This window comes from Lycorma delicatula, chromosome 2, assembly GCF_047948215.1.
Source record: "Lycorma delicatula isolate Av1 chromosome 2, ASM4794821v1, whole genome shotgun sequence".
NCBI classification, from domain to species: Eukaryota; Metazoa; Arthropoda; class Insecta; order Hemiptera; family Fulgoridae; genus Lycorma; species Lycorma delicatula.
The window spans coordinates 64,408,120-64,427,947 of NC_134456.1; the positions used below are offsets into that span (position 1 = coordinate 64,408,120).

The following is a 19,828-nucleotide window of genomic DNA, read 5'->3' on the forward strand; positions in this document are numbered from 1 at the left end:
AAAAACCGTCAAAATTCTTTCCAAGTAATTTAAAATGTTATTTTCTGGATAGATTGATACACAATAGTTGCAAATTTATGAAGTACAAAATTAAAAAGATTTTTAAAATATGTTAATACACTGCTGATTAGAAGTATTTTAAATGCTAGTTCTAGGTTTAAAATTGCATTTTTTAAAATGAAACAAAAATACCTGCAAAATTTTTTTAACAAATTTGATTTACCTTTTTAGGTAATTATGGTACCTTTAAAAAAACAACTGATGCAAAATAAAAATACCTTTTTTATCTAATTAATCAGAACTATAATTTAATAACTCATTGTGGAAATTTTACTAGTTATTTGTAAATTTTGAGTAGCTGGCTAAACTGAAAATCAGTCTTAAGCTGATACAGTAGCTGTGCAACTTTAGAAATAATTTACATATATATTATCATATATAATGTTATTCATATTACAACAAAGATTATTAAAAAAAAAAATACATTAAATCTTTTTTTTCAGAATAAGAACATTATTAATTATTTTAGAAATGTTACCCTGATTACTGATTGAAAGTATTAATGCAATATAAAAATATTTGCTATTGAAATATAACAACATCTCTGGATAGCTCATCAGAATCTTACAAAATGCCATGTCGGCTGTTTAATGTGCATAGTTTGGGGAATAAAGAAAAATCGTAATACAATATGTTAGTGATATATATTAACATGTATTAATACTATATTTTAAAATAACAAAAAGAAAAATACAACAAAAATAGATTAATTGTAGAAATTATAATATCCATCAGTTTTATTCTTTCCTTTGTCAGAACAATAAAAATAAAACATTAGCCAATAAATAATTATTATTAATTTGTAATTTAACAAAGTAGAATAATAATTAGATTACCCACTACTATCAGTTTTACAAGTATCACATTTGTTTGAGCGAAACAACTTAATGGAGAATGTTTTAAAAAAATATGTTCTCATAAATATTTTAAGTCATTAAAATTAGTTCACTACCCTAAAATCAAAAATGAATTTTAATATATGGATTACACAAATTTAACATATGGTAAAAATATCAAAAACTAAACTATATGAAGTTTTATTTTTCAATCTTGAAAAAATTAGTAATTTGTATTTGCTGCTTGGTTTTCCCAGACCTACTGTTTTTTCTATATAAAAAATTAAAACTCTCTGCAACCTGAAACGTAGAATAATTATTTCTTAACTCCATTAACTTCTTAATACTTAAAACATGTTGGCTTGCTGCTGAACATGATAAAATATACTTATATAAATTAACATCAGTTCATATTCCTTTTTCTTCTGTGCAATATTTGTCTTATAATCTTGTTTAGAATTTTTGGGTATAAAATTTAATTTAATTTTCTTCTATACAAACAGTTCTGTCAAACACTTGCATTCTACTCCATTATTCTAATTCACCCAAAATTATTTTTTTAGAATTACGGAAAATAAAAATTTCTGTAAGATTCTGAATTCAGAATGTAATAGAAACATGGTTAAATCGATTTAAAAATCTGTTTTCATTAATGACATAATATATTGCTATGGCTTATTTTGATGAATCATGTTGACAGATCTGGGAGGTACTAGATACCATTCTGTCCTCAGGGAACTCCTGCCAACAAAATATTTAAAAGGTCAGAAATATGATTCATTTACATTGATTGTTTAATCTATAAGTTTACAATGTAAAAATAAGTTATATAAAATACACAAAGTGTGGTAAAAATATACATACAAAAAATTAATCCGATAAAATAAATAAAATCAATTTAAAAAAACATAAATAATTAAGTGCTATTGTAAGAACAGAAATATATGTTAAAATATATATTAACATTACAAAACAACTCAGACTGTCTAAAATAATTCTAGATCCAATATAAAAAAAAAAAACGTTTTTCTACTTAAACAAATAATGATACATTTTCCAACAGTTATAAAACTAATCTGCTATTAAAGAATTAATATATAATTTCTGGGCTGATATATATATATATATATATATATATATTTACATTTCATATAATATTAAATCTATATATATTTAAAAAAAATTTGAATAAGTTGATTGAACAAGTTAAATTTTAGGTTGGCACTTTAAAGTTGGATCAGAAATGTTTTGCTTCAATTCCTATGAATGTGGTTAAAAATCTTCTAAAAGACTTATTTGTTACTTTTATTTTTTCTTAACCACTGTTTACGATTAATGACTTGTTCTGCTACAAGTATCAAGAATTCAAGGAAAATCAGAATGTTGTGGGATTTCTTTATCTGGTTAAATAATTATTCTTCTACAGCTTATGTGACAAAACATTTTAATAAAAATATACCTAGTTTACTATCCCCAAAGCTAATACATGAAAGCACCATAGTTTACTCACCAATCTGAAATAATAGATGTATACCAATTTGACACCTGCAAATTACACTAACAGACAACACTAATTTAATCTCCCTACATTTGTGACAGTTTTTGGGTGTAAAAAAAAACGTCAATAACTTGAAGTTTATTTTGACACACTTTTAAATTTCAAATTATTTCTGACATCAAAACTATAAGCATTTTAAAAAAGCAGATAAATTAATATTTATAACTGATATATTATTTATAACTTCAATATAAAAAATAAAAATGTGACTATTATGGTATAGAAACTAGGAGTATAAAATTTATCCAATATGCAGTATAATACAAGTGTTTTAAAACTAAAATAATTTTTACAAATAAAAAAAAGTTTTGAAACTGCAATCATACGTTTATAAATATATACTGATTTTCTACAAGTGATAATTATTACTTACAAAAAAAAAACTGTTTCTACCAAGAAACAATAAATAACTGAAAATATAATCAACTTAAATTGTACTTAAATATATGTTTATTACATCTGCTGCATGCCAAGGGTTTTAAAATCTTTTTAAGTTTAAAAAATGTTTAATAACTATATTATATTTTAGATTCATTAAGTCTCAAAACTTTATTTTGTAACAGGAATATTACTTTATTACTCCTTAACACCATACCTAAAATGGATAAACATATCCATAATAAATTACATAAAACAAATGTAGATTCACTATATGGTGAATGGTTCTTAAAATAAAACAGGCTGTAGCTAATATACGAGGGTTGTCTGAAAAGTTTTGAGCCTCAACATGAAGATGGCAGCACTTGTCAACAAAAGTTGGTGAATGTATTCGCACATGTGTTGAAGGATACTCACTAATTAAAGCCATTTTGTACACTTAGTTGTTTGATAATCATTTGAGTAAGTCAATGTAAGTGTTTTTGTGAAAATTTAAAAAACTGAATATCATGCTATGATTAAATACTTGCATTTGAAAGGCAATATGACTACACAAATTAAAACCGAGTTGGACACTGTTTACAGGATCTCTGTCCTATCACTTGCCACCGTGAAAAGATGTGAGATCTGAATTTAGATATGGACATACCAGCTTGGTTGATGATGAGTGTTTGGGATGGCCAAAAACTGCAACCACCGATACTGATTTTTCAATGTCATCGAAAAAGTTCACCAAATGGTACTGGACGACTGACAGATTAAGGTTAGAGAGATAGCAGAGGCTATGGGTATATCAAAAGAACGTGTTTGTCATATATCAACTGAAGAATTGGATATGTGTAAGCTATCTGCACGGGTTCCGTATTTGCTCACTTTGGACCAAAACCGCATTCAAATGAACATTTCCAAGGCCTTGCTGGAGCAGTTTAAGCAAAACAAGTCAGATTTTTTGCGTTGATTCATAACTGTAGATGAAACATGGATCCACCATTACACTCCTGAGATGAAACAACAATCAAAACAGTGGTCCGAAAAAGGTGAAAATGATTTCATCGGCCAGGAAGGTGATGGTGACCGTTTTTTGGGATAGTAAAGGAATTTTGTTTATCGATTATCTTCAAAAAGGTAAAACAATAACGGGACACTATTATGCATTATTACTTGACAAGCTGAAGGCAGAAATTGCAAAAAAAGACCACATTTGAAGAAGAAGAAGAAAGTGCTTTTCCATCAGGGCATTGCGCCTGCTCACACTTTGACTGTCGCCATGGCTAAAATTCATGAATTGCACTTTGAACTGGTTGGGTTGATCACTCACCGTATTTACCAGATCTGACCCCAACTGATGTTTTCTTGTTTCTTAATCTTAAAGTTTTGCTTGGGGGAAAAAGATTTTTATTGGACGTGGAGGTTATCGCATATGTAAATGCCTATTTTGCAAAGAAAGACGCCAGCTACTATTTGGAAGGGTTAAAGAGGTTAGAGCATCGCTGGAGAAAGTATATCGACTTGAAAGAAGACTTAGTTGAAAAATAAAACTATATTTTACAAAAAAATACATCAGACAACCCTCGTATGTTTAGCTATGTAGCTTTCCCAGTTTAGAATATAATATATATATATATATATATATATGAGATAATTCTCTTAATTTTTTTTTTTATAAATGCTACATTTAAATCTTATTTCCATCAAAATACTATCAGCATGATATAGTGATCCAGAAGCAAAAATTTAATTAAGAGTTGTTTCTTACTTATTCTTATTTTTAGATATCTCAACAAAAGAACAAATTGGAAACCAATTCTGGTAAAATATTTTGCTTTAATTTATTAAATGAGTAATTACAAAATAACAGTTGGCTGAGGGGTGCAGGGGTACACTCAACATCAGCAAGTTGGATGTCTTGTACTTGCTTAAGCTCATCAGCAACTCATACAACATAAAATTAATATCTCAAGAAGAAATATAAATAATTAATAGATAATTTAAAGAGAGTGAAAATAAAGAAAAAGCATGTAAAAATTTGTCCAGCAACTATTTATTCTTGAGATATGACAAGAAAAAAATTTTCTCTTGCCTTTTGCTATGATGAACTGAGCTGAAATTCTTATGACACAATCGATAGTTTTAATGTATTATATATCTGAAGAGTTAAAAAAATTTGGATCCCAAAAGTGTATCCTTTGGAGTGTCCATGAAAGTTGTTATAACGCTAAAAAAATGAGAATTGAAAACCACTCTTTTTTTGGTTTGGTGAAGATTTACTTTGTTAAACTGGAGTAAACAAATAAAACTTAAAAAAAATTAAGAGCATCTAATTCTGAGAAAATTGAAGCAAATGAACACAAACAAAGGTTTAAGAAACTACATTTTTAATTATGTAAAAAAACATTTAAAAACAAATTAACTACTCGAAATAGATGAAATCTAAAAAAAATGCATTATTTTACTCAAAATATTTACAAGTATATAATGTTCTACTTAATCCAAATCCCTTGGGCAGCTCTGTATTACACAGTTATTTCAAATAACTTTAGTGACGTAAATTCTCTTTAACTCTTCTATTGTAATAACTATTGGTTCAAACACTTAAGTATTTCAAATAACAGTCTAGTGGTGTTTCGGTCAGGTGTCCTTGGAAGCCAATTCTAATTGATTAGAGGTTAATTCAAACAGTTCCTAATGCTTTCACAAAATGTGGGGGTACAAAATGTAAAATAAAATATCTTGTTGTCTTGATGGAAGAAGAACATTGAAACCACTTTTGAAGTTACTTCACAAGAAATATATATACACAATTCCCATGAGAAGCATTTACATGATATACAGCTTAACATATTTAAATTACAAGCCACTTAATTAAATTATATCTGTTTATTCTTTATTAGAAATTGAAAGAACATTAATGAATTGTGATGTATACCACACACTTTACTTTTTCACTTCTGTAAGTTTACAAAATTATTAAAATAGAAGTATTCCATTGAAATGGGCAACTGCAAGCGAATCTTTTATTTGTAACATTTGGAAATAAAAAATAACAATACATTCTTCTTCTATAGAACTGAAGTTATGATGGAGCACTAAACAACAGAACAGCATGTACTTCTGATTAAAGTATTCTATGAAAATGACGACAGTTTTATGGCTGCACAACAGATATTGTGAAACCTTTTCAATGTCAATCAGAATGACGCAGTGCTATCAGCCCATCCTGATAAAAGTTAGACGCAGAATTTTGACAAAACTGGTTCATGAACCCTCATGGTAAATGAAGGATGCCTGTATAAAAAGGCATCTGAAAGCATAGACATCATAAGAGCTGCAATACTATTAAGTCCCAGCGATTGGCTTGTTGTTATTCAGTTTTACCTGGCTTGGTCTAACACCAATGTTTGAAGGATCCTCCATAAAATCTGCATATGAAGTTCAAGAACAGCTGATATTAAATGACACTAACCATTAAACCATTGCTTAGTACTTAAGTCACTGGATGATGTGCCATCATTCTCTGGAATAACTGGTTGAAGTAAATGAGGGAATGATGATTTCCCACATCATTGTTTATCTGAATTATTGAAGAATTCTTGCCATCTCAAAAAGCAGAGAAACTTAAAATCAATTTGGAAACACAACTTCAACAAGATGGTAGCCAGCTCCACATCTCTTTTCTTTCTTTCTTTATCTGTTTAGCCTCCGGAATCACGTAAGGTATTATTTCAGAGGATGATATGTATGGATGTAAATGAAAGGTAGTTTGTACAGTCTCAGGTTGACCATTCCTGAGATGTGTGGTTAAATGAAAGTCATCCACCAAAGAACATCGGTATCCACGATCTAGCATTCTAATCGATAAAAAAGTAACAGTTCCACGTCTAGTCAAACAGTTAATGGAGTAAAAAATTGCTGCCAGACCATGTTATTTCTATGTATCATCCAATAAAACAGTACCAATAATTTCATTATTAATCAACTATCTATTTGGGAAATTTTGTAATACAGATTCTAAATAATGACAGTAACTTTTGAAGGGGAATTTTCACTCTTTAAAATGAAATTATTGACTATACGTTTATTTTGTATAATAGAATCACTTTATTACCGCTTCCTTTAACATGCTTGGACAAAATATCTAATATTATCTGTTCTATTATAACCATACTCAGGATTTCAATCATTTTTGAATATTATCTGGAACAATAATGAAAATTAAACAAGATTAAACATACTACTTTCTTTCTAAATAATATGTGCAATCTTTCATTTAAAGATGATTCCCTCTCCATTGTTTTTAATTCAGTTACATCTCATTAAACCAATACTGTCAGATTCTTGTTAAGGTAATAAACTGAATTTACTTAATAATAAACCTGGTAGTTCCACAAAATTTAAATCCCAGGCATCTTGGAAATTGAAGTGAAATTTAATGAAAAAATACATGGAATTTTTTAATTTTCCAGGCTATATAAGTCCAACTGTCACAATTTTTTTTTATCGTGTTGGTACTCTTATCCCTAACATATGTTTCCATTGGTAGCCACATTGTATGTTTAATTTATTGTTGCTTTCAAAAAGGTTACATGTGTTTTGGTATGGTCAGCAATTTTTAACTTGTGGAAAAAATGGAACAAAACATTTGCATTAAATTTCGCTTTAAGAATGGAATAAAGTACAACACATTAGAAATATTGCTTTTGGCAATTCTTCTATAAAAAAAAAGTGGTACAAACATTTCCAAGAAGGCTGTGAAGACGTTGAAGATGATGAGCGTCCTGGACAGCCAGCACATCGACAAACAATGGCGATGTCAAAAAAATGAAGAAAAAGATTATGGACAATCACTATCATAGAGTCAATAAGGATTACTATCTGGAAATTCTATACCATTTGTGTGAAGCAATCGGAAGAAAATACCTGGATTTATGGCAAAATAATTCATGACAAGTGCACTGCTCACACTTCAGTGCTTGTTTGTGAATTTTTGGCGAAAAACAACATTGTTATGATGTCTCAGCCTCTGTATTTGCTGAACATGATCCCCTTTGACGTCTTCCTATTCCCCAAGCAGAAAACAACCACAAAAAATTACATTTTACCAACACTGAAGAGATAAATACAGAATATCTCAAGGAGCTAAATACCACATCAGAAATCGCGTTCCACAGCTGCTTCGAAGATTGGCAAAATTGCTGGCATAAATATATTATAACAGAAAAGAAGTACTTTGATGGGAACAAACTTAATATTAATGAATTAATAAAGATTTTTTGAGAAAAATAAAACTTGCCTGTACTTTTTGATTAAAAATCATATGTGAAATAACAATAAAATGACAATGGCTAAAGCCATATTTATTCAACCATTTTCGTATATCACCTAAGTAAAATGATGGTAGATGGTGTTTCAATGTATGCTGCAATGTTTAGCAAGGGAATCAATACCAATTAAAAGTTTTGTTTAATTGTGTATTAAGAATTTTTTATCTACGTTCACTAATTTATAACACATGAATGTAACTATTACAAATATTCCTGTTTTTCAGATGAATAATAACTCTTCTACATCAACCAAAACTCTCTTAGGAAGTTAAATCTTGTAAGAAAGGATGGAAGTTAAATCTACAGGTAAGAAAGGATTTTCTGGATATAAATTAAAACTTTACAAATTTCATATAAATTAGAGAAATTATTACCTATACTCAGAAACTTGTCCCACAGTTATACCACTTCTGTCAGAAGTCCTTTTTTGAGTTATTTGATCGTTTACTCTGGTAAATATTTTGACAAAATCCATTTTATCTGCATAAATATTTATACAATCACATAACGTTTGTATAAACCAGGTTCCTGGAAAAATAAAATTGTGTATTAGAAAATCCCAAAATATAAAATTTATATCTTTACTTATTTTTTGGAAATCAAATCAATCTGTACCAAACAATGTTAACAACATTTATTAATATAAAATCCTTACAAACCTTCTTTTCACTTAATTTCACCTAACATTAGCAACAAGAAATTTATTTTTCAGAAGCAAATATATATTTTTTGTATATAACAAATTTGATTTACAGGATGATCATTTGAAAAGTTACCACATTAATTTATCAACAACTATCAGTCCCACCGTATTTTTGTTTACAGTCATATACACCATTATCGGGGTAACCTTTTTAAAATTATTTTCAGAGGTGGAACCACTCTTTCAGCTACATCTACCCCAACTCAAAAATCTTAAATGGTAATGATAACATTTAATTACATTAATTGAAAACTCGTAAAATATAATGAATTCCGGTGAAAATAAAATTAAAATCTGTCCACCCCACACTTGAAAACCCATTTGGGATAGTACTTTTTTTAAATTTCAGTCCAACAAAAATAACTATAAATTATGTGATATTACTTCTTAAACCACTTGAAATAATTATAATCTGTGGATTAAAACTGTGAAAATTATTTTTTAAATTGCCAACATAGAATTTTGCCCATAAATGTTTTCTAAATTTTCAAGGGTTGAAAAATTATTTTTTTTAAATGAGGGGATGTAGCTTGTGACACTCATTAGAAGGCCCTACTTCAAGGTATGTGAGGCAGGCGCATGATTTGGGGGTTATGCATGAGGTGCATACCTGGACCCTGATTACGATATAGGGATGGTAGGATAACCTTTCTGGGGGGGGGGGGCGTCATGGCAACCAGAAACAGTGGTCATGATGATTCATGATGTCTCAATGAACCAGGAGGGACGGTTAATCGGCAGCCATATCATTCAGGGCTGACCGAGGCAGCATCTTCTACGCGATTAATGATTACAATTGCAAATACTTTTCACCTGTCAAATTCTCACCTATAAATACTGGACCCATTATGATCTCACTGTAAATCCCAGCCCAAACATTTTTTCAGCATCTGCGTGTTTCCAACATTGAAAACATGAGTATTTACACTGCACCAGTATCGGCAGTTATGTTTATTAACAAAGCCGTTTAGAAAAAAAGATGAATTCATCAGAAAAAAAAATATTTTTTGTAAAAATTGAATTGGCATCATCTATTAATTGAATCATTTCTTCAGAATTCAATCCTTGTGTCAGCATCATCCTCATTCACTTAGTGATGCAGCTAATTTTATACAGAAAAAATTTATTCAATTTTAATGTAGTAAAAACAGAACAATAAGAAACCCCATTTTCACGGGATATTTTACGAATTGAGCAGAGGATTTGCTATTACATTTCTCAAGATTTCAACCAAAATTAATTTGTCTAAAACCTTTTGGCCGCATGTTTCTTATTCATGACAGATCTTGTTTATTGGAATTATTTTACAAGTTTTATAGTGTAAGAGTGTGAAACATTTTTAATTGGATATCGTTCATCAAACCCTTGGGCAGTTCTTCTAGCAAATTTATTTTGTTCTGCGTATCTAAATATTAGTTGAGTCCTTTCTTCCAGATTTATAAAACAAATTTACTAAAGACAAAAAATGAAAGGCCAAATGGTAGAACAATAACAATTTAAATAAAACATGATGAAATGAATACAATAAATACATTTTGCCACCAATTACATATAATATGAAAGAAAACAATTTGCAAAAATTTACCACAAAAACTAAGATCTCAATAATTGGCAGAAAATTATAACTTCTTATAACAAGGTAATCAATTTTTCAACAAGTTAATAGCAAAGAAGTGGTACTTTATTATTGGTTTTTGTATGTTTAACTGATGTTATAATGCTGTGTTTACTGGTATATTTTTTCAATGCTGGAGAAACCTAAAACCCATATTTTTAACAAGAACAAACGATTTCAGACCTAATGTTTTGGGTCAGTAAAACTGTATCCCAACATAACTTAACACCACATTTTTAATCATAAATTCAATACTAGAGAACCAATTTTTATTTTATTTCTACCAAATTACTTGTCATTTAAAGGGCCTTCCAATGAGTGTCACAAGCTACATCGCCTAATTTTTAGTTTTCAACCCCTGAAAATTTAGAAAACAATTAAAGGTGAAATCTTGTGCTGGTAGTTTAAAAAATAATTTTCAGTCTTAATCTGCAGAATATAATTATTTCAAATGGTTTAACAAGTAATATTATGTAATTTTATAGTTATTTTTGTTGGACTGAAATTTAAAAAAAGTACTTACCCCAAATGGTTTTTTGCACCTACCGAGCAAAGGGGTGGGCAGATTTTTATTTTCTTTTCACCAAAATTCATTATTTGTTATTGGTTGTCAATTAATGTAATTAAATAACAACCAATGTTTTCTTCAGAATTCAACAAATTATGGTCTTTTATAAATACGAAAGATCGGATAAACTGTCCATAAACATTGCTGTGAAACTAATTTTTTTTAAAATTCCAAAATTAACTGGAATTAAAAAATCCTTTTCAGCATGCCGGAAGGCAGAGAGGTAAATTTAAACAGTGATAAGTAGGGGATACAAAAGATTTCCATCTTAAAGTTAAGAAAAAAATCAAATTTATTCAATAGGACAATGGCTGCATGTGAAAAAATTTTCACATGTTTAGCATACAACAAGCCCTATCTTCTTACAATTCCAACAACATTTTGGTCATCCCTTGCTATAAGGGTTGGTCATATCAAAAATTGTTTCAGACAAAAGTTTTAGGTAATGTTTAGATGACTAACGACCAAATCGATTCGATACTGTCTATTAAGGGAGGTATGATTTTTCTTGTGTTTGAAACCCAAGTTTTTCCAATCCCTGGGCCAATGGTTGGTGATTTCAAAAAACTTTACTTAGATAAGCTTTAGGCCCTTATCCAAAGAACAAACTTTAAATGAATTCGATATTTTACTTAATAAAAGTTATAGAAATATTTTGTTTTTTCAAAAATGCCCTCCCATTTCCATTCAATGGTCCGTTAATGAATGATTTTGGCCATTAATGAACTAGACTGAAATTTTGGGCTGTTATATTTTAAAATATATAAAATATAAAACAGCAAATACTAACCTCCTCTTGACAGTTATTCTATCTTAATGTACTGTTTGTCATATTCCAATCAAGGAAACAATTGATATTTTCAACTACTGGTTGATCGTTCAATCTAATTATTCATGTAAAATAGTTCTATATAAGATTAACACATTTATATATGAATAAAATTCCTCCCAATCCAATAACAGGTTTGAAAAATTTATTTATGGCAAATAGATGAAATCACAACAAGCAACTTCTTACTCTTGATTATTAGCTAATCTTTTCAAATGAAAGCTAAAAATTAATTCCAGCATTTCATACAGCTTGGCTGAGATGCGAGCTGATCTTTGCTGTCTTTGACATTTCTTGCAAAGCTGAAAATTCTGTTAAAAAATTAAACCAATCTAATAAATAAAAAAGAGTTGTGTTTTTAATGTTTTGAAATAACAACATAACTGAAAAATATGAACAAACTTTATCAATTACAAACAAAAACTACTCTTAAATACTTTTCTATATAACTGCTTTCATCTTCAACATATTTTTCATAGCACTTCACTATGAAACTTCATTCTCTCTTCAAGAAAGTCTACCGCTAGTTACACCATGCAGTAATTAATTTTTTATTTTTTTGTCATAGTCAAACCTTTGTAATGTAAGTCACTGTTTAAGGTGAAGTAAAAGAAAATCACTGGGAGCTAATATTCAGGGCTATAGGATAGATGACTGAAAATTTTTCCAAATACCCCATTACCTAATTAGTCATGTGTGGCCAGGGATAGTTGTACAAAAAAAAAAATCTTACGGGACAGGATCTTATCGGATAGGGAATGTTTTGCAATATATATCAGCATTTACAGTAGATCCAATCACTAACATTGACAATGAAGAAACCCTTTTTGTCCCCAAAAAATAGTAGCCATAACCTTCTTTACTGAACAATCTTGTTTGAGCTTCTTTGTTTTAGGGTATGAAGTATGTCACCATTGCACTGACTGCTGCTTTGTTTCGATATTCAAATATGAAATCCAGGTTTTAACTCCAGTAATAATGTGATCGAACAATTCATCACCAAAATTTTTGTAATTCAGCAAAAATTCAGGCACTGTAGTAAGATAATTTCCTTGTGTATGTTGGTTAAAATCTTTGGCATGCAGCTGCCACACAATTTTTTATAGCCAAATTTTTCAGTTAAAACTTCTTAAATAAAAAATTGTGAAATAGACATTGTGAGGTAAGTATTGGTTTTCTTAATTTTTTTTTATAAAGTTTTTCAATCAAATTATCCATAATCAATAATGGCTGATCGCTAAGTTCTTCATTATGAATGTTAATTCATACTTCTTGCAATGAACAGTGCCACTTTCTTACTTTAGCATCACTCATAATATTCACTCCGTAAATGCCAAAAATTTGCCAGTGAATTTCAGCTACAATATTATTTTTTGCCATCAAAAAATGGATTACTCCTTGTACTGCACACTTGTCAGGATCATGAATTATAGCACTCGTTATAAATGCATGAATAAAAACAACTAACAATCTAACTAAACTTCTGGCTCATAGTTGATTATTGACTGAAATAACTGAGCTACACCATCTGTTTACATCATGTATACAGGTAATAAATTCAAACTAGACCTTACTATAAAAAAACATGCCTTGTATTTTTTTCCATATAAACTATATTCACCAATAACCATAAAAGAGTAATAACAATAACATCAGCCAATTGGGAGGAAAAGATGAAACAGTTGTACAATCCACTTCCACAAGCATGTAAAATAAAATTTTGTTATCACTTAAAAGAACCCAAGAAATTTCAAGTTCTAGATAGAAGTTTAAATTTAGAATTACAATTTTTTGGGGAATTTTTACAGGAATCAAATTTTTAAAATATAGCCTATCTTTCAATTTAATTGGCTTACAGGAACTTTTCTTTAACCACAATGTTCACTGCATTACTGTAAAACGTTTAGTTGGTTAATGTACCAAAATATTTAAACTGGCAGATGATTTAATTGTTTTGTGTGAATGTTCTTTAATTTTTTTCTGATATGCACTTCCTCTTCTTGTTCTGCTTTGGCAGAAACAGCCTTTTCTTACATTCACCACTTTCTTGAAGAACCTGGATCTCTATTCCCATATTTTTTTATATCAATTGGCAATATGTGTATCATTGTACATACTTTTTCTGTTCACTGAACACAATTTTACTTTCTTTATGAATTAGTTCTAAATTTAATTTTATGAAATTATGACAAAAAATTTGAAAAAGCGATTGTTTTTAATAGAAATTTTAATTCCTTGCCTTCTTTCATGTGGTAGAAAACTTTTATTTTATATGTCTATGAAAGTGGACTGGACACCTGTTTCACCTTTTTCTTTCAACTAGCCAATTTTAATGTTATTGTATAAAAATTTTATGTTGGAGGCAATATGTGTAAAAACCCAATTTCAAATGAGATTAAGAAGCAAATAAGTTTAATCATAAAACAAATAGTTCATTTCTGGCAGTGATCAAAACATGTGATCAATAAGCTACCAATTTATAATTAGTATCGAACGGTGACTGAGTGCCTTAGCAGAGGCTGTCCAAGGAAAATACAGCTGAGATAAGACTGTAAGCATCTTCAGAAAAAAAAATAGAAATGTTGGCTGTAGAGATCTTTTAAGGAGACTTAAGACCTTTTGTGATAATGTAAATATAACTAAGCTGGGTTGGACAGATTGAATGAGGCAGGCTCAGGCTTCTATTTTGCAATCTACAATTGATAATCACAAAAAAACTTCACTTTTTAAAGAACTATTAAGATGGCTCAAAGAAGTTTAGAAGAGTTATTAAATTAGATGTACGTCATTTTGAGCTATTTCATCAACAAAGTTTGCAGGAAAAACTTTTCTGTCAACTTGTGTCACTCTGGCAGTCCACCAAAAATGGGAATGCTATAATGATCTAGGGTTGCATCATATCTCATGGATCTGGAGAATATAAGTTAATGGTGCAATGAACAGTGTTAAATACTGCAAAAATATGCAGGAAGTGTTAATTTCCTCTCCTCAGAGTATTCTCAGGAAAAATTACATCTTGCAGCAGGACAATGCTTCATGACACAGATCTGTGTAAACCAGAAGATGATTTGCTGTTCAGGATATCGAGCTGTTTCCTAGGTCACCAAGCAGTCCATCCTCAGTCCAACTGAAAACATTTAGAACACTATTGATTATCAATAGGTGAAGTAGAAGTCAAGCAAGAAAATGAAATCCAGACTGGCAAACTGAACCTTATGACAAGTGATGCATGAAGAGTGTAAGAAGCTGATCCAGTCAATACCTTACAGATTAAGGCTTGTTAAAAGGCTACAGAAGGCCCATTTTATTCTACTAAATATATTTTAACCCATTTTTTTTTTAAATTAAAATAGTATATTTAAAAAAAATATGTTTTTAATGGGTATTCTTAATATTTTTTGTGATAATTTATTACTTTAAATTAATTTTAGTCTTAAAACAATATATAATCTAGAATTCACCACATTTTTCTTTGAAGAATTAACTAATGATCTTTTTTTTCTAGATGTACATAAGGGATTAATTACTCACCACTTTTACTATTCCGATATGCTACATGACCAGCAACAGATGCTAAACCCACAAATAAGTCACATTCACCATGGAATCTAGGAATGGAACCATTAACATACCTATCATTTGGACCATCTGCCGTGACAACTAAAACAAAAAAAAAAAAAACAATGCTAACATTAATTATTCTTCTAGAAATAATACAAGAATCACTACTGCATCATGAATAACTTATATAAAAATAACTTGTAAAAAATTTGGATAAAACAGGAATCAAACAGAATTCATAAATTAACTGAAGGTTAAGACCTCTGACACTATAGCACTAAATTTTACAGTTATCATTACAAAAGTTATAAAACAATAAAATATTCACAGTTTTTTATAAACTATTTTTGACTTTTTTGTTTTTTGTTCTTGTTTTTTTTTTTAACTTTTTTGTTCAAGAAGTAATGTCCAGTAATATACTTTTTCTCAAAAAGTATTTAAATAATTTTAAACTTTGTGTGATATAACTGCTAGCAAAACGACTGAACTTTAGCTGATATTAACCAGCATACCAGTAGATCATTAACAAGCCTACATCCCAATGTCATTAACAAAATACACAGACAATGGGAAAAATCATCAGTTGACCATCTGAAAAACTACAAAATGGATTGGAACTAGCAATGGTTCTCTTTATACATGATTTTAAGAAACAATTTGTGCATGCACAGAGTGACTACAAAATTTTTCCAAAGCTGATTCTCCATGGGTAGAGAGAGACCTGTTTTGACACACAAGGCATGCTGTAGTGCACCAACAGTGATCCTAACTTAAAACTATGACAATCAATAATGAATTTTGGGTGTACAAGCAGATCAAGAAACCAAGACACATGAGGAGCAAAGTGAAAGTGATGACTATTTATTTTTCTTTTATTATGGTGGAGTGATGCATCATGATTACATGCTAGAAAACCAAACTGTCAACAAACAGTTCTGTCTAGAGGTTCTGAGCCAAATCTTCATGATGCAATTCAGCGTAAAAGGTCAGACCAATAGAAATCATGCAAGCAGGAGTTTCATTATAACATTTGCTCATTCATCACATCCAATCCAGGATTATTTTGGCAAGCGTGGAATTCCTCCAGCTTACCAGGCCCATTTCTAGACATGACTCCTTATGAATTTTGTTTGTTCCCCAATATGAAGATGTTTCTGAAAGGGTCTCTTATTTACACATTCTGAGGAGTGCATAATGACAAATGTAATAATACAGTTAGTAGCAATTCTAACAGGATTATGAAAAATGTTTCCAAGAATGGAGGACTGCATGGTTAAGCAGTAAAGTCATAAGAGAACTTCTTTGAAGGAGACTAAGGTAGAAAGCTAACAGATAAGCTAATTTTTCCCATGGTCTATGTCAGAAACTTTTATAATTTTAAGTAAATAGTTTGGTAGTTTTCTTTTCAAGATTTATTTCTTTTTTCAAGATTTATTTTACTTATATTTTCTTTTATTCACGTAATGAAATCAGTTGCAATTAGTTAGAGTAGAAATCAAAAGCTACAACTTTTCAAAGATAGGCAAGAAAATTTTATAAAATCTAAAAGTTTAATTTCTCAAAACTAATTTGTATAATTTCAATAATATAATAGTACATTCATTATCATATTGGATGTAGTATTTTTGCATGTATTTTTTAGCACCTACAAGAATATTTTATAAAATTATTGGAAAATAATAAGATTTACTTCATAATCCTATTAATAAATGATTCAGAATATATTCCTAAAATAATTTAATGTAAATGTTGAATAGAAGAATAAAAAAGGAATCAGCAATATAATATTTTAATTTATAAGGGTAACATTATTAGTTTATTTATTTATGTGCATCTGCTATTGTTTATATTTGAGTTTTACATCAGTTTATTTTTAACGGTTTTATTTCATTTACCATTTTAAAAGCTAATAAAATCAATTTTTTCCATTCAAGATTAATAACAAAAAGAAATAATTTTTTTTTAATGAAAATAATTTTCATTCATCTTCAACACAAATACAGTTATCAAGCCATTGAATTTAGTGGTTCAAAAAACTCAAGAGGCAACCCATGTAAACAATCAATAATTTAATTTCAATTATGTGAAAGAAAAGGAGAAAACGCAACAGGCAATGTGAATGAAGTGAAAAAAAGAGTAATGTTACCTTGAACACAGATTTTTGAATATTTGTGACTGTATTTTCAATAATTAGAAAACATCTAATTTATCTAAATATCTATTTATTTACTATTAATATAAAATTAGTGAAATATTAGTACAAAATCATTAATAAACTAAATAGCGATACTAAAAATACGTTTTAGCCTAATAGATATTGTTGATTTTTACAAAAATTTTAGAAAAAATAATTTTTTTTAACTGAAAATATTTCAAATCATAAGTAGCCATTTTTATTTTACATGTTAACTGGCTTCACACTTATAAAATACTAATAGATTCTCTACATGTACCTAAGCAAGATTTTGCTTGGTTCTTGCATATTCTGTTAAACCCCAAGAATAATATCATATCGATGAAGAGCAGAACTTAATTCGGAAAGTTCAATGCAGCCCAGGGGCTCAGAACTGGTTTATCACAGAATATAATACGGTGAATACTTTATAAAGAAAATACTAACCTGTAACACTTGCAGGAGGCTCAATATTTATTTCCTGGAGACTTCTGAATGTGTCTAAATTTCTACCATTGGCTTCAAGACAACTGTCACATAGTAAATTCTATTTTATTTACTGATGAGGTCGTTTTTTCAAGAAATTTTAAGTTAATACATGAAATAATCATTATTGGAGTTTTGAAAATCCATGACAGTATTACTGACGAGCATATTATTGAACCAATTATTTTTGAAGATCATCTTATGGCAATGTGTACTTAAATTTCTTACAAAATTATCTGCTATCTCCTTTTGATATTCTTCTAATACCAAGAAATGATTTTTCAACACAAGAGGGCTCCTCCTAATTTTTATCAAGGTAGAAATTATTTGAAGTTTACAAACAATTGCATCAGGTGAGGCACAGCAGCCTCCTAAGTCATCTGAACTACACCAATGATCTCTAGGATCACATAAATTATTAGTATATGAACAAAAAGAATTAGAAAAAAAGAAGAAGCGACAAGAATCAACTCAGCTGAAATTATACAGATAATTTTGACACATTTTACCAAAAGTTACCAAAAGAATTTTATATTGACCATTGTGTAAACAATGAAGTGGAAATTTAAAATAATGACATTTTGTTTTTAATAAGTCAAATTTCACACTCTCTATGTCCACTTGAGATTACTTACAATATATTTTCTCAGTATCATAGATATGTAAAATTAAATTCTTTAAAAATATTTTTTTTTGAAATTGTGCTCAATGGAAATTTAATGAAGTTATAGCACATCAAACCTAAAAAATTTTGTTTTGCAACAATTTTTTTTTAATGTTTTACAATAATTTTCAAGGAAATTATAATTACTAGAAAATTACAAATCTGAGATCTGATTTATTTAATTTTTCAGGTCAAAACCAGATGAAATTATCAAATTTATCCATCCCCTAATTTAAATTTCAATAATTTTAGTACAATTTATTTTATCCATGGAGCTGAAATTTGTGTGAAATTTATTGCAAGCTATATTTTGAATATAAAGTCTTTTAGGACATGTTTTTATGAAATTTTTCTGTTTTTCTTTTAGAACATGTCAGAAATATGCTATTTCTTAACAAGACATCCTGTAAATGTATGTATTTTATCTTTATAAAAAGGGTAAAAATAAAATGAATACATTATATTAGTTTTACATGCCAATAAAAAAGGCATACATAGTATTCATAAAGAATTGTTATTGCTTAATATGATATTTTAACAATATTCTTGTAAAATCATCTCTAGTTTTCCCAGATTTCCAAAAGAAAAATATAATCTTGCCCAATCCTTCTGATACAACATGACCAGTATGTTAAATTCGGTCATAATAATAGAATAAATTTGGTTATGTTCTTTTACAACTCTTTTTCCATTTATCCTCTGGAACCACCATAAGGTATTACTTCAGAGGATGATAAGTAAGAATGTAAATGAAGTGCAGTCTTGTACAGTTTCAGGTCGACCATTCCTGAGATGTGTGGTTAATCTTCTTTTACAAGACATCCTTTCCAATACCAGCAAAGAAGAATGCAGTATGATTATTTAAAATTTGAAAAATGCCTTGTAACTTAGATTTAAATTCAGAAACTATAAAATGAAAGGTGGAGACATTACCATGTCACTGTAGAGGACAATGGAGGGGACAAATAAAAATAGTGTCAAACAATTAAACAAACTGTATTAACACTAATGCAGTCACCAAAATTAACTGTTAGTTATTTTGCTTATTAAAAGACTTGTACTTCTTACATCAATAA

General features: G+C 29.0%; 1 protein-coding gene across 1 annotated transcript in view; it reads right to left on the reverse strand.

The window, feature by feature from the left end:
• Positions 1-762: 762 nt before the first annotated feature.
• The window catches only part of Dredd (Caspase-8 Dredd), a 61,014-nt gene continuing 41,948 nt past the window's right edge, over positions 763-19,828 (reverse strand). Inside the window, exons 5-7 of the mRNA XM_075355443.1 lie at positions 15,400-15,528; positions 8,528-8,681; positions 763-1,637 (exon numbers count right to left, since the gene is read on the reverse strand). Coding sequence (XP_075211558.1) covers positions 1,565-1,637; positions 8,528-8,681; positions 15,400-15,528 — 356 coding nt within the window. The 3' untranslated portion in view covers positions 763-1,564. The remainder of the gene's footprint in view (positions 1,638-8,527; positions 8,682-15,399; positions 15,529-19,828) is intronic.